The sequence below is a fragment of the Salvelinus fontinalis genome, chromosome 28, assembly GCF_029448725.1.
Source record: "Salvelinus fontinalis isolate EN_2023a chromosome 28, ASM2944872v1, whole genome shotgun sequence".
Classification (NCBI taxonomy): Eukaryota; Metazoa; Chordata; class Actinopteri; order Salmoniformes; family Salmonidae; genus Salvelinus; species Salvelinus fontinalis.
In genome coordinates this window covers 21,097,452-21,110,903 of record NC_074692.1, presented here as the reverse complement: position 1 = coordinate 21,110,903, position 13,452 = coordinate 21,097,452, and the positions used below count along the sequence as shown (strand labels likewise).

General features: G+C 41.2%; 1 protein-coding gene across 1 annotated transcript; it reads left to right on the top strand.

Annotated features, from left to right (window-relative positions):
• The first annotated feature begins 7,760 nt into the window (after positions 1–7,760).
• selenom (selenoprotein M) lies at positions 7,761–13,354 on the top strand. The gene is made up of 5 exons (XM_055887009.1): positions 7,761–8,047; positions 10,899–10,934; positions 11,086–11,120; positions 12,325–12,403; positions 12,674–13,354. The coding sequence occupies exons 1-5, from the start codon at positions 7,916–7,918 to the stop codon at positions 12,890–12,892; spliced, it is 501 nt and encodes a 166-aa protein (XP_055742984.1). The 5' UTR covers positions 7,761–7,915; the 3' UTR covers positions 12,893–13,354.
• The last annotated feature ends 98 nt before the right edge of the window (positions 13,355–13,452 follow it).

Below are 13,452 nucleotides of genomic sequence, written 5' to 3'. Positions count from 1 at the left end.
GGTTTTATATTGTCATTCAGGAGGTCATACAGTAGGTCCAAAATGGTCCAACCCTGGGATGTTGGGTGGTCCAACCCTGGGATGTTCCTGTCCCCCATTTTGGACCTCCTGAATGACAATGTAAAACCTCTGTAAAACGTCAAATGTTAGTGAAATTCCCCCACTGATTGTTGTGGATGGGAATGGGTCTGGCTCAGTTCCACATAGTACTTGTTTGTTTGAAATAGTGTCTGCAGTTAACAAGGCTCTTGTGATGAAAATATAATGTGTTGACCTCAGTGGAGGCTGATGAGGAGAGGCCGGCGCATAATAATGGCTAGAACCGAGCAGATGGAATGGCATTAAACCGATGGAAACCTCGCTCTCAACCACAGCATGCGACAATAACACCATCTTATGACAACATAAAGCCCAACACTAAGAACCCAACACTGGCATGACTGCCATTGCAAAAGGAAAAACCTCAGCAACAATGCTAAAATGTTGGAACCAAAAGCCTATGTTGCCATCAGAGCATGTGAGCAGAGTTTAGTGGTTAGGTGCAGAGCTCCATGTCTTTTCCTGCTGCTCCACTAAAACCGCTCTGCGCTCACAGGAAAAAAACTGCTGCTCCAAATTCGCTCCACTCATTAAAATCAAAATTTAACCGACACACATCTATTTTTGTGACTACCTGGACCTACCAATTGTTTTTTAAGTATTCAAACCAAACCATATGGATTTGAATGAAAATTACTTTAATTAACATTAAAAAAGTGAATGTAAGAAGCAAACATAATTTCAAATAGGCTAGGGTACTACGGGGTAACTAGCCACCCCCTAAGAACAATGTCTAATTGCTGACACAAAAAAGCAAAGCTTGGGGAAAAAATGGTATGTGGATGAATGTCATGCTTAGGCAAATAAACTATAAAGGGAAATAAATGGCTACAGTTTACACTTTAGTTATTTCATGAAATGCTGTTTTTAGAAAAGGGATTTTTTTTTTTTAAGTACCGAGGTAACACACACGGGGGTGCCAGTTACCCCGTAGAAGATTATGGCACACTGTAGGTGTAACGGCGGTCCTCCTCCTCTTCGACCGAAAAGGAGGAGTATTGAGGGAACCAAGGCGCAGCGAAGTTTGAACACATATTTATTTAACAAAGACACGAACTTGTATAAACTAACAAAACAACAAAACGGTGAAGACAAACCTATACGACGAACTTACATAAAACAATAAGAACGCACGAATAGGACAATTAGACTACACAAACCGAACAAACCGTAACAGTCCCGTATGGTGCAAACAATTACACAGACACGGAAGACAATCACCCACAACGAACACTGTGACAACGCCTACCTAAATATGACTCTTAATTAGAGGAACGCCAAACACCTGCCTCTAATTAAGAGCCATACCAGGCAACCCAAAACCAACACAGAAACAGAAAACATAGAATGCCCACCCAACCTCACGTCCTGACCAACTAACACACATAACAAACTAACATAAATAGGTCAGGAACGTGACAGTAGGGTTTCACACAAGTGTGTTAAAATCAATTTAATCTGTTTTATTTAGAAATGCTTTAGTAAGTAATACTAAGCTAAGCCTAGTTGTCTTATTTTAATTATTTAAATAAAATATGGAGGGAAATGGTGTCGCACATGTTACTATTAATATCCGCACTATGAGGAGATTTGATGTAAAGTCCCTCTTTTTATCTCACCTGCACATTAATTTCCCTTGTTCTCTCTTTGTTGTTCTTTTCCCATACAATCCATTATTTACAATTGTATTAAATATTATTTGAATAATGTAAGATTTTAAATCCCAGCAGTCTATAAAATGACTTTCAGGAGCAAAAGGTTTCCAATAGTTGTTTTGAATTAATAAAATAAAGATTCATTGGGATATTGGAATGGAATATAACTAATAACATGAAATAACGTTGGAATATAACATTTAATAACAATAACTCATAACTCAGTAAAATTGGAGCACAACTCATGAGCCCCCCTTCTGCACAACTCACTCCTAATCCAGCCCCCACCTGTGACTAAAAACTGGAGAGATGCCAACTGAAAAGCTGTCTCTTAAAAACGTAGCCAGCTATCTAGCTATATGACATAAAATGCTGTGTGATATAGCTAAAAGGCTAAAAAGTAGCATTAACTGTAAAGCTATCAGGCACTAGTGGAAACATTTACAACTGCAATTAAGTTACGTTATCTTTTTTAATGTATTTTACCTCAGAAGATCTGGTAGTAATGTTGCTAGCTAGCACTCCTATCAGCTTATGCTAACTAGCTAGATGGCTAGCATTTACTGCTAGTGAAGTTGCTAGCTAGCAAGTTAGCATAAACTAGCACTAACCAGGCTAGTCATTGTCTAAATGTCAACAAAGTGTGGCTAGACATATCGCATGACTTGACTAATCTTGGGAGAGGAGTGGTGCACATCACGAGGGGTAGCAGGGATGGGAAAGTACCGAAAAGACACAATAACAGGAACTGTGAGTGCAACAACAGGAATGAGGGGACAGACAGCAACACTCTATCAAGATATCAGCAAACCCTCCAAAGCGCTAAGGGGCTGGACTAGCTTAAGCGCCAACACCAGCGATAGGCCAGTAAATCTAAAACCACACTGGACCTCTACTCTAACAGACCTGCTCTGAAACAGGAACTAACAACTGTTAGAGTATATAGGGGGGGGGGGGGGGGGGGGGGGTGTTGGCCAGTTCTGTGTCTCATCCTGCGTGATGTTATATTGAACCCGTATATACGAAAGTTGCATTTGCCATTTATTGCTTAGTTAATAAAAAGTATATAGTATACAATCGGTGACTCATCGTCATACTTGTCCTTATACCAGATTGAATTGACGCAACCCCAAGGGGCTAGTTACCCCAGCTGTGTTGGCATCAAAATCTGGGGTGTGAACTACGTTTCTACTCAAGCGTTGATTAACATAGTAATGGCCCAATAGTATTAGAGAAAAGTAAAAAGAACTGACCCCTCTGATGCTGTACGTTAAATTGTGACGTGTCATGACGTAATGTACAGCAAGCATAATGCAACTCATTCTATGTCGTACAGCATCTCCACCAGGTGTAGTGCTTCTCTGGCAGATTAAAACAAGAAAGGGACAGGGACAGGGGGGATAGCTAGTCAATTGTACAACTGAATGCATTAATTTTTTGCGTCATCACTGCAAGCCATCATGACTCTCAAAGCCGCAACAGCCTCTGTTTACTTATGAAAATAACTTTACCGCCACCCTAAAAACGCGATTCAAATTTGACACAAACCTTCAAATAGGTATGTAATGACACATTATATAAACTCTTCATAGTGTTTTATTTACATTTTAGAGGTGATAAATTGGACAGATATGGTGAAAAAAGCCATTTCCCCACACAGTTTATCTCCCCCTTTCCCTATCACGCAGTAGGTTTCGCTTCCCCACCCGACAGAGCTCATTGCCTTCTTTAATCATGCAGAGATGGGCAGCATGAAGGTCTCATCATGATTTTGCTGTAAAGGGGAGAAATTGTGCTTTACAATGGTATTCATATTACAGTTGACCTGGAAGTATTACGTTTTTTGGGTGCTAAAATAAGGTCAATTGTACGTTAGAGCGCGATGTACAAATATGTGTTAGCTAACTATACATTACTCAAAACGTTTCTACATTATTTGCTCTAAACAAGTGGATTATTTATCTTAAGGCTTTCCTACTTGTATATTTAAAACAAATATATAGATCTAACTTCATTGGAATATATCTACAACTTTTTCAAAATGTAAAAAAAACGTATTCATTTACAACAAGATCATTTAAAAATATCTCCAAAAGATGTGATCACACAGAGGAATTTTGTTGTTGAGCAAGAGCAGCCAGGGAAAGTGTTGGGCAAATAATTTGGTGACATCTTGTGGTCTTAATGAGAATTACAGGGGGGGGGGGGGGGGGGGCAGTTACCCCCTAGTACCCTATATGTCATATTAAACAGCATATAAACACTAAATAGGTCAGGAGACAATTATTTAGGCTATATTATTTCAAGGCAATAGCCTACAAATAAATAAATTGTGAAGCATTTGTGAATGCTACACAATAGGCTGGTGGGGACATAAGCTTACAGCATTTAAACAACATTTCGTTGTATTAAATCATTATAGTCTATAAATTGCGCATAATAGGCTGTGACTTACTTATAATTAAATACAAATTAAACGAATAATGATTTATTAGTGCTTTTGAATTCACTTAGAAACAAGAGCCACTGGGACACCCTTTTGGCCACTCTTGCCGGGCTGGGCAGAGATGCATTTTAAAAACAAAATATGTATAGACCTAAAAGTTTTTAGGCAAAGTAACCCAATCAAAACGGAAAGCTCCTTGGACGTGGGAATATGCCAGGCCTATTGGGCCAAATCAATTATGGCCTAATGTATAGATAATAGAACGAAAATGAACGAAACGTTTAAGAGATTAGATTTTTAGTGTATAAATACTTTGCTACAATGACACACTTAGTTATCTACCCGCCTAGTTCATTTCTTTTAGCATGTTCACGGAGTAAGTACACCATCATGCCTTTGGGATATGTGCCTTTTCAGATTCCACAATGATTCTTTAGTTCTGGACACTACATCACGGCACTCCCTCTCTTGCTCTTGGTCCTCATCTTTGTTAGTCACATTGATTTAGCACCTGTGTGTTTTAGCAATTTCTTTATGAAAATATTTAGCAAACTCCATGACAATAGCTACAGCAAGGGGCTATAAGCGGCACACAAGTAGACTACAAATGCATGCTGGGAAGGGCATGCCCTGAGCTCGTGAAGTGAGCGCTACTGGAGCGAAATTGGAGCGCACGAGAAGGCCGACACTTCAGCCTTTGGGAATCTCGATCAACGCTCCAATCAAATTGGGCACGTTCCGCTCCTTTCTCTGCTCCAACTCCGCTTCGCTCACATACTCTTAGTTGCCATGGGTACTGAAATAAGTCACCGCATGAAACTCTCCCCCTCCCCTTGCCATTGGACATTCTTTACGGGTCTGACTGCCTCCCTCAGGACTGACCAAATAAAGGATTTAGCCAAGTACCTGCAGATTTAAAGGGCACATATTTCCCTGTGTCAGACCATTTATTATTTAGAATTAGGATTGTTTGACAGTGTCCTGACCATAGAGATCCTATTCAGTTTGTTAAGTATTCTAATTCCTAATTGTATGGTCCTGACACTAAATTAGTTAAACTGTCAAAAAGGTTCTGTCACAAAGTAGACCAAAAAGCAGTTAGTCTACACAGCTGTTTCTTCTGAGGAATGCTAGAGTCTACTTTATCGTCTACAATCACTGCGTCCTCAGAGCATGCGCAGACCAGCTGGCTGGTGTGTTTACGGACATATTCAATCAATCCTTATCCCAGTCTGCTGTTCCCACATGCTTCAAGAGGGCCACCATTGTTCCTGTTCCCAAGAAAGCTAAGGTAACTGAGCTAAACGACTACCGCCCCGTAGCACTCACTTCCGTCATCATGAAGTGCTTTGAGAGACTAGTCAAGGACCATATCACCTCCACCCTACCGGACACCCTAGACCCACTCCAATTTGCTTACCGACCCAATCGGTCCACAGACGACGCAATCGCAACCACACTGCACACTGCCCTAACCCATCTGGACAAGAGGAATACCTATGTGAGAATGCTGTTCATCGACTACAGCTCAGCATTTAACACCATAGTACCCTCCAAACTCGTCATCAAGCTCGAGACCCTGGGTCTCGACCCCGCCCTGTGCAACTGGGTCCTGGACTTCCTGACGGGCCGCCCCCAGGTGGTGAGGGTAGGTAACAACATCTCCACCCCGCTGATCCTCAACACTGGGGCCCCACAAGGGTGCGTTCTGAGCCCTCGCCTGTACTCCCTGTTCACCCACGACTGCGTGGCCATGCACGCCTCCAACTCAATCATCAAGTTTGCGGACGACACTACAGTGGTAGGCTTGATTACCAACAACGACGAGACGGCCTACAGGGAGGAGGTGAGGGCCCTCGGAGTGTGGTGTCAGGAAAATAACCTCACACTCAACGTCAACAAAACAAAGGAGATGATTGTGGACTTCAGGAAACAGCAGAGGGAGCACCCCCCTATCCACATCGACGGGTCAGTAGTGGAGAAGGTGGAAAGTTTTAAATTCCTCGGTGTACACATCACGGACAAACTGAATTGGTCCACCCACACAGACAGCGTTGTGAAGAAGGCGCAGCAGCGCCTCTTCAACCTCAGGAGGCTGAAGAAATTCGGCTTGTCACCAAAAGCACTCACAAACTTCTACAGATGCACATTCGAGAGCATCCTGTCGGGCTGTATCACCGCCTGGTACGGCAACTGCTCCGCACACAACCGTAAGGCTCTCCAGAGGGTAGTGAGGTCGGCAGAACGCATCACCCGGGGCAAACTACCTGCCCTCCAGGACACCTACACCACCCGATGTCACAGGAAGGCCATAAAGATCATCAAGGACAACAACCACCCAAGCCACTGCCTGTTCACCCCGCTATCATCCAGAAGGCGAGGTCAGTACAGGTGCATCCAAGCAGGGACCGAGAGACTGAAAAACAGCTTCTATCTCAAGGCCATCAGACTGTTAAACAGCCACCACTAACATTTAGCGGCCACTGCCAACATACTGACTCAACTCCAGCCACTTTAAAAATGGGAATTGATGGAAATTATGTAAAAATGTACCACCAGCCACTTTAAACAATGCCACCTAATATAATGTTTACATACCCTACATTACACATCTCTTATGTATATGTATATACTGTACTCTATATCATCTACTGCATCTTGCCATCTTATGTAATACATGGACCACTAGCCACTTTAAACTATGCCACTTTATGTTTACATACCCTACAGTACTCATCTCATAGGTATATACCGTACTCTATACCATGTACTGCACCATTGCCTATGCCGTTCTGTACCATCACTCATTCATATATCTCTATGTACATATTCTTTATCCCTTTACACTTGCGTGTATAAGGTAGTAGTTGCGGAATTGTTAGGTTAGATTACTTGTTGTTATTACTGCATTGTCGGAACTAGAAGCACAAGCATTTCGCTACACTCGCATTAACATCTGCTAACCATGTGTATGTGACTAATAAAATTTGATTTGATTTGATTTGGAGTTAATTACCATAATAATGTTGTGATATTGTATTAGAAATACTTGTATAATACCCTAATACTAGTATTATAGATGGATCATGTTTACTGATGTAGCTATTAATACACCATCAGAATGTAGTCTGATAATAGAAACAAATATCAATAACTTTATCAATCAAATCAATGACCTAAAATGAAAATGTCAAGATCATATTTAGCGAAACACATTCTTCTAATTCATCCGAGGGCACATGCAGTGTAGCCACAGTGCAGTTCAACCTGAGGTGGTTGTTTTCCAGCTCTCCCTTGTTAATCTACCAATGAGTTTATGTTTTAAGGTACAATTAGTAATTTCAACAGTCTGACCCTGACACTTTTGTTTGTAAAATGAGGAATGGGGAAACTGCTCGACAATTGCTAAGCTGATATTCTTGAAAATTATAGGTATTATTTTAGCCTCGCCAGCCCTATGGCAATCATTAATTTAACAATTTAACAGCAGAAACTATTACAGATTGCGCCTTTAAGAAGCAGTTCGTTCATTCCCCGCCCTCTCCAAAGACAGCAGAAAGCGTTTGACGTGGCATAGAGGCCGGAGATGACATAGTTGAACATCACCGCAGCTAGCCTGCTACGTCTTGCTATTCAAGTATAGCCTACTGTAAGTAACGATAGGTTTGCAGAATAGGTGAGCGACACGAACGACCAAGACCGTCTGCTCTAAAACATGAAACTCCTCAACGTTCTGCAATCAAAGGAAATTATGTGGTTCTTCATGTTCGTCAGCTTCCTTAACTGTGTGTCCGCCTATGATGTAGATCTGAAGAAACTGGATGGTCTCGCAAAAGCGAAGGTGGAGGTAGGCTTGAGTAAGATTATTAACGTAATTGCAATTAGATTCGTAAACAAAGCCACTTCAAGTAGCCTAAGATAACAAGAATGAATAAGAAGCAGGCTTTTATAAACATATTTGTCGATATAATTATTGATCATGTTTTGGTATTATTGGATACACGTATAGATCAATACATTTTGATTCGTATTAAGGGAAATATTGGGTAGCCTAACTGTTGTCATATGTGCGCATGCGTAGGTTTTTGGGAGGAGGAAAATGAATGAATGAAAGTTTAAACCCTCCTCGCATCTGCTCCTATGGGTGTCTATCCATGTTATTGGCTTTTGATCAAACATTTTGGTAAATAAAATTAAGTGCAATAGTGATTCTACTGCACATTATACTATTCTAATGGGTTGAGACTCATGGGCATTTATAGGAGTATATTACAGGCTATTCTCTGTAATCATTCTGTGTTACAATAGAACGCCAGTGAATTACTTCAATGTGGCTGCAAGATGACACCTCAAATTACAGTGGACTAACAATGCCTTTTTCAGACTTTCTTCTCATTGTGAGAACATATCATTCAGGGTGCATCACACCTGCCAGGATCTTTGAGCGAAAAATGTGTTGTCAAGTTGGCATTTACCTGTGGGATATCTACCTATCAGCAGGTAGTAATGAATCTCAGAGCAGAGCTGTAAGCTTGGCCACATATCTATGTACCCATGGATGTGCAAACCACATCCCTCTCCCATGGGCTAAACAAAATATCATTACATAGGGCAGGGATCATCAACTAGATTCAGCCGAGGCTTTTTTTCTTGAGCAGATGGTCGTAACATCATTACAAATAATATGTAGACTGCAAATTGACCTCAAGAAGCCCAAACAGATATATTTCACTAACAATAATTAGAAACCTTTCTTACATTGTATACGATCATGTCTCTCTATAATGCGTGGGAATACTTGGGAACAGATTTCCCAAATTAAAATCACTTGGAGCATATTTAGTCGTTCATGTCCAACAATGAAAATAAAAATGCTTATTTTTTTTGCTCAACCACCTGCGGCCGCCAGTTGGGGAACTCTTTCTTACATAGGGCCTACAATATAGTATAGGCCTATGGTATCTCAACTAGAGGTCGACCGATTATGATTTTTCAATGCCGATACCGATTATTGGAGAGCAAAAAAAGCCAATACCGATTAACTATTTAAATTAATTTTTATATATATATATATATCATACACACACACACATTTTTGTAATAATGACAATTGCAACAGTACTGAATGAACAATGAACACTTTTATTTTAACTTAATATAATACATAAATACACACACGCACACAGCTCTAAAGTGACAATGATACTGAAGAGTCTGCTTAGGAGACAAATACTCTCAACTGTTTGAATAAAAATAGTTTAAGTTACCTGTGATGAATGTTAAAAACAAAAATGAATTTCTATATGCAGGAAATCCTATTTTAATAATGGGCATGGTAAGAATTGACAACCAAAGTGCGAGTCATAATTCCCATGACACCTAGCAAAATCTGAAAAGCGGTTCCTTCATTTATTCCATAGGATATTTTTAGATTCACGTAAAATAAGGTCTGTGTTTCGTGTAGGCTTACATCACCGTACCAATTTTATAACTGTGTAGATATCCATAGGACAAGGTAACTCTGATCAATATTGTCTAAATATAAGCAAAGACAAAAAATTGTAGAGTGGATTTATGAAAATATGTTGACAAACGTTACCTTATCCTAGTGAGATATACACGGGTATCAAAACGTCGAGGCGGTTTAAGCCTGCACAAAACACAGACCTTATTTGAAGTAGATCAAGACATTCTCTATGGAAGACATGAACGGTAAAATAACGAAGGAACCCCTTTCAAATTCAGCCGCAAGTTATTACAGGAATTATAACGCGTCGACTATTTCTCTCTAACCCATATACCTTTGACTAATCTGGAAACTATCACCTCGAAAACAAAACGTTTATTCCGTTCCGTATTTTATCTAACGGGTGGCATCCATGAGTCTAAATATTCCTGTTACATTGCACAACCTTCAATGTTATGTCATAATTAGTTCGCAAAGAGCCACTCTGTTGCATATACCCTGACTCTGCGTGCAATGAACGCAAGAGAAATGACACAATTTCACCTGGTTAATATTGCCTGCTAACCTGGATTTCTTCTAGCTAAATATGCAGGTTTAAAAATATATACTTGTGTATTGATTTTAAGAAAGGCATTGATGTTTATGGTTAAGTACACATTGGAGCAATGACAGTCATTGATTGATTGTTTTTTTATAAGCTAAGTTTAATGCTAGCTAGCAACTTACCTTAGCTTACTGCATTCGCTAACAGGCAGGCTCCTCGTGGAGTGCATTGTAATCAATGCAAGATTGGATCCCCGAGCTGACAAGGTAAAAAAATCTGTCGTTCTGCCTCGTTCCTAGGCCGTCATTGAAAATAAGAATGTGTTCTTAACTGACTTGCCTAGTTAAATAAAGATTAAATAAAGGTGTAAAAAAAAAAAAAATCAGCGCCCAAGAATACTGATTTCTGATTGTTATGAAAACTTGAAATCGGCCTGATAAATCGGCCATTCCGATTAATCGGTCGACCTCTAATCAACAAGAGGCAACATGTTTTTCCGACAGTGAGTGTTTCACTTGTGTCCAGATGGTGCGATAAGTCCCTTTATCTGCTGATAGTCCTGACTCCTACAGTACTAATGGGTCAGGAGGACCACCGTGGTCTGAATCATACCCAGTCAGTCACCCACTGCCCTGCTCCTGTCCTAGTGGAATTTATAACCACTATCCTGCTTAATCTTTTTCTCAGTCTTGCGGTGGATGACAGCTGAACAGGCTGAGAGAGGTAAGCACTTAAGTCGGCCTATTGTTATCAACAGTCTTCTCTGTATATGTACAGTATTATTGTTATTTTGCAATTGATGAAATGCTCAGAAATATCACTGCCTGCCCAACAAAGCAGAGTTACACTAACCATCAACTCTTCAACCCTTCAGGTCAAAGCCTTTGTGACCCAGGACATTCCTCTTTAGTATCCTTTCATTTTGGTGATAGCAGACGTGCAGAGGTGTGGTAGGTAGGTCCTCTGCCGTGATGTGGAAGTCATGCACTGGTTGACAACGTTTAACTGATTCAACCATCTCAGAATAAATAATTAACAGCCTTACTGTTTTATAAACTATGTAAGGGGCCAATCCGCAGTTGAAAGAATAAGAGGTAACCTCACCACTGTTTTGGTAAAAAGCTGAGGGATGGGGCTAGAGAACTGTAACCAATCAAATGTACCCTCCATTGACCATCCATGATATCAAAATTATAGTTTTAACCATGTTTTGAGGCTAAACAGTGTTTGTTTACAAACATTGGAGTAAAACAAGCTTTGATTTTGGGTTCTGATGGGGTACGACAGTTGAACTAAGCTAATTTATTTCAGTTATACTCTTGAAGAATCAATGGTGGATATATAATTGATTTATAAGTCCAAAAATGAATGTAGCAACTGCCCCTTGGATGTTGTGCTACCAAATGGAGTAACAAGAACAGTTACACAGCAGCTAAACTTACTACACATTTGTACTCGTCATCTGACCAAGTAATTGAAAGCTATTTCTGCAGACAGAAGCCTAATAAATATATATATATATATATATGCTGATAGCCATAAAGAAAGCCATACCTTTACCCTGCAGATAGCTTTCTGTCCTGAAGCAGTCACAGCTCCAGCATGTAAGACTGTCCTGAAGTGATCTCATAACTGAAGTGCTTCATGCATTTCCCTGTCATGTATGGAGGCTGGAGCACAAAGTCCAAGCTGTTCATGACCATACTTCCCCACTAGCTGGTGTCATGGCAGACAGCAAGCAGGGGCACTGGTGCGTGTGTAACCGATATGAAATGGCTAGTTAGTTAGCGGTGGTGCGCGCTAATAGCGTTTCAATCGGTGACGTCACTCGCTCTGAGACCTGAAGTAGTTGTTCCCCTTGCTCTGCAAGGTCTGCGGCTTTTGTGGCACGATGGGTAACGATGCTTCGTGGGTGTCAGTTGTTGATGTGTGCAGAGGGTCCCTGGTTCGAGCCCAGATAGGGGCGAGGAGAGGGAAGGAAGCTATACTGTTACACGTGGAGGAAGTCGTCCTGGCCTGAGGTGTCAGACACTTGTCAACTGTGTGCGGGCACTCTGTTTGCGTTGCATTTCCTTGTTTGCCTGTTTGTAACCCTTGACTCATGCCATCCCAGCCATAACCTGGTAATGAAGCACATCCCTGGGGCTGACCCCGAGCTTGTCCTCCTCAACCACTACTACGAAGAGCTGGACGTAAGTGAGCTGCTGAAACAGACTTTTACTGTACCTTTAACACATCTCTGGTGTTAATGATTTACTGTAGGTTCTCACTAGTGCACTATAATGGTTAAATAAGGATTGGTCATAAACGTTGCAGGCTTACTTATCTAGAGATGTAAAGGGTGGGCCTACTACTGCACAGAAATGGTATGACAAACTCATCTGTGCATGCTACAGCTTGTGGAAGAATAGAGAGCTCTTGTGAGGATAGGCATCTCACCTAAATGTATATGCCCTGTTCAGCGGATTGCCCTGTCTGACATGACCCGCTCTGAGATCAACGAGCTGCTGGAGAAGTTGGGCTTCTACAAGAAGGCTCAGCCTGAGGACCAGGTCCCAGAGGAGTTCCGCTTCTCCCCCGCCAAGGACAGCCCCTTCAAAGCAACTCCCTCCTCTTCTTCAGCCCCCGCAGACAACGCTTCCTCAGATTCTGACGCAGAGGCCAAGCACTCTGACCTGTAATCCTCACAGCAGTAAAGAGTCTGCAGTCTGTGTGGACCTGGACAGACAGGGTTACTCTCCTCCAGTGCTGGTCCATGACCAGTTTATTTCTGTAGCTTAAACAATTTTTGGGGATCAGAACACGGCACAATCAGATCCTGGTTCAGCACTTGGGGTAACTGTCTCTCTGTAACATCAGAAAAGGTTACACAATTTTTATCTTCCGTTCGTCCATTTATTTCAGGTGATGTGTATGATTTACCACTAGGTGTCAAGTGTCTTAATGAGTCTCTCCTCTGATAATCTCTCTCGTGTGTCTAATGACTTCCTGTCCGCTGTGGAACTGAATGACGTCCCTGGCTGTAAAATCTCCTGATTGGCTTGGGGCCGATGCAACGTGTCCTGGTGCATAGGGCTTAGGCACACAAGGGGATTCAAGTGATGGGATGACAATTGTAAAACAATAAAAAGTTTAACTTTCAATATTTTTGTATGTGCCATTTGTAGAATGTCCATCTTAAAATCAAACTCCCATTGCGCACACACACACACACAGGGAAAAAAATAAGTGTTAGAGTAGA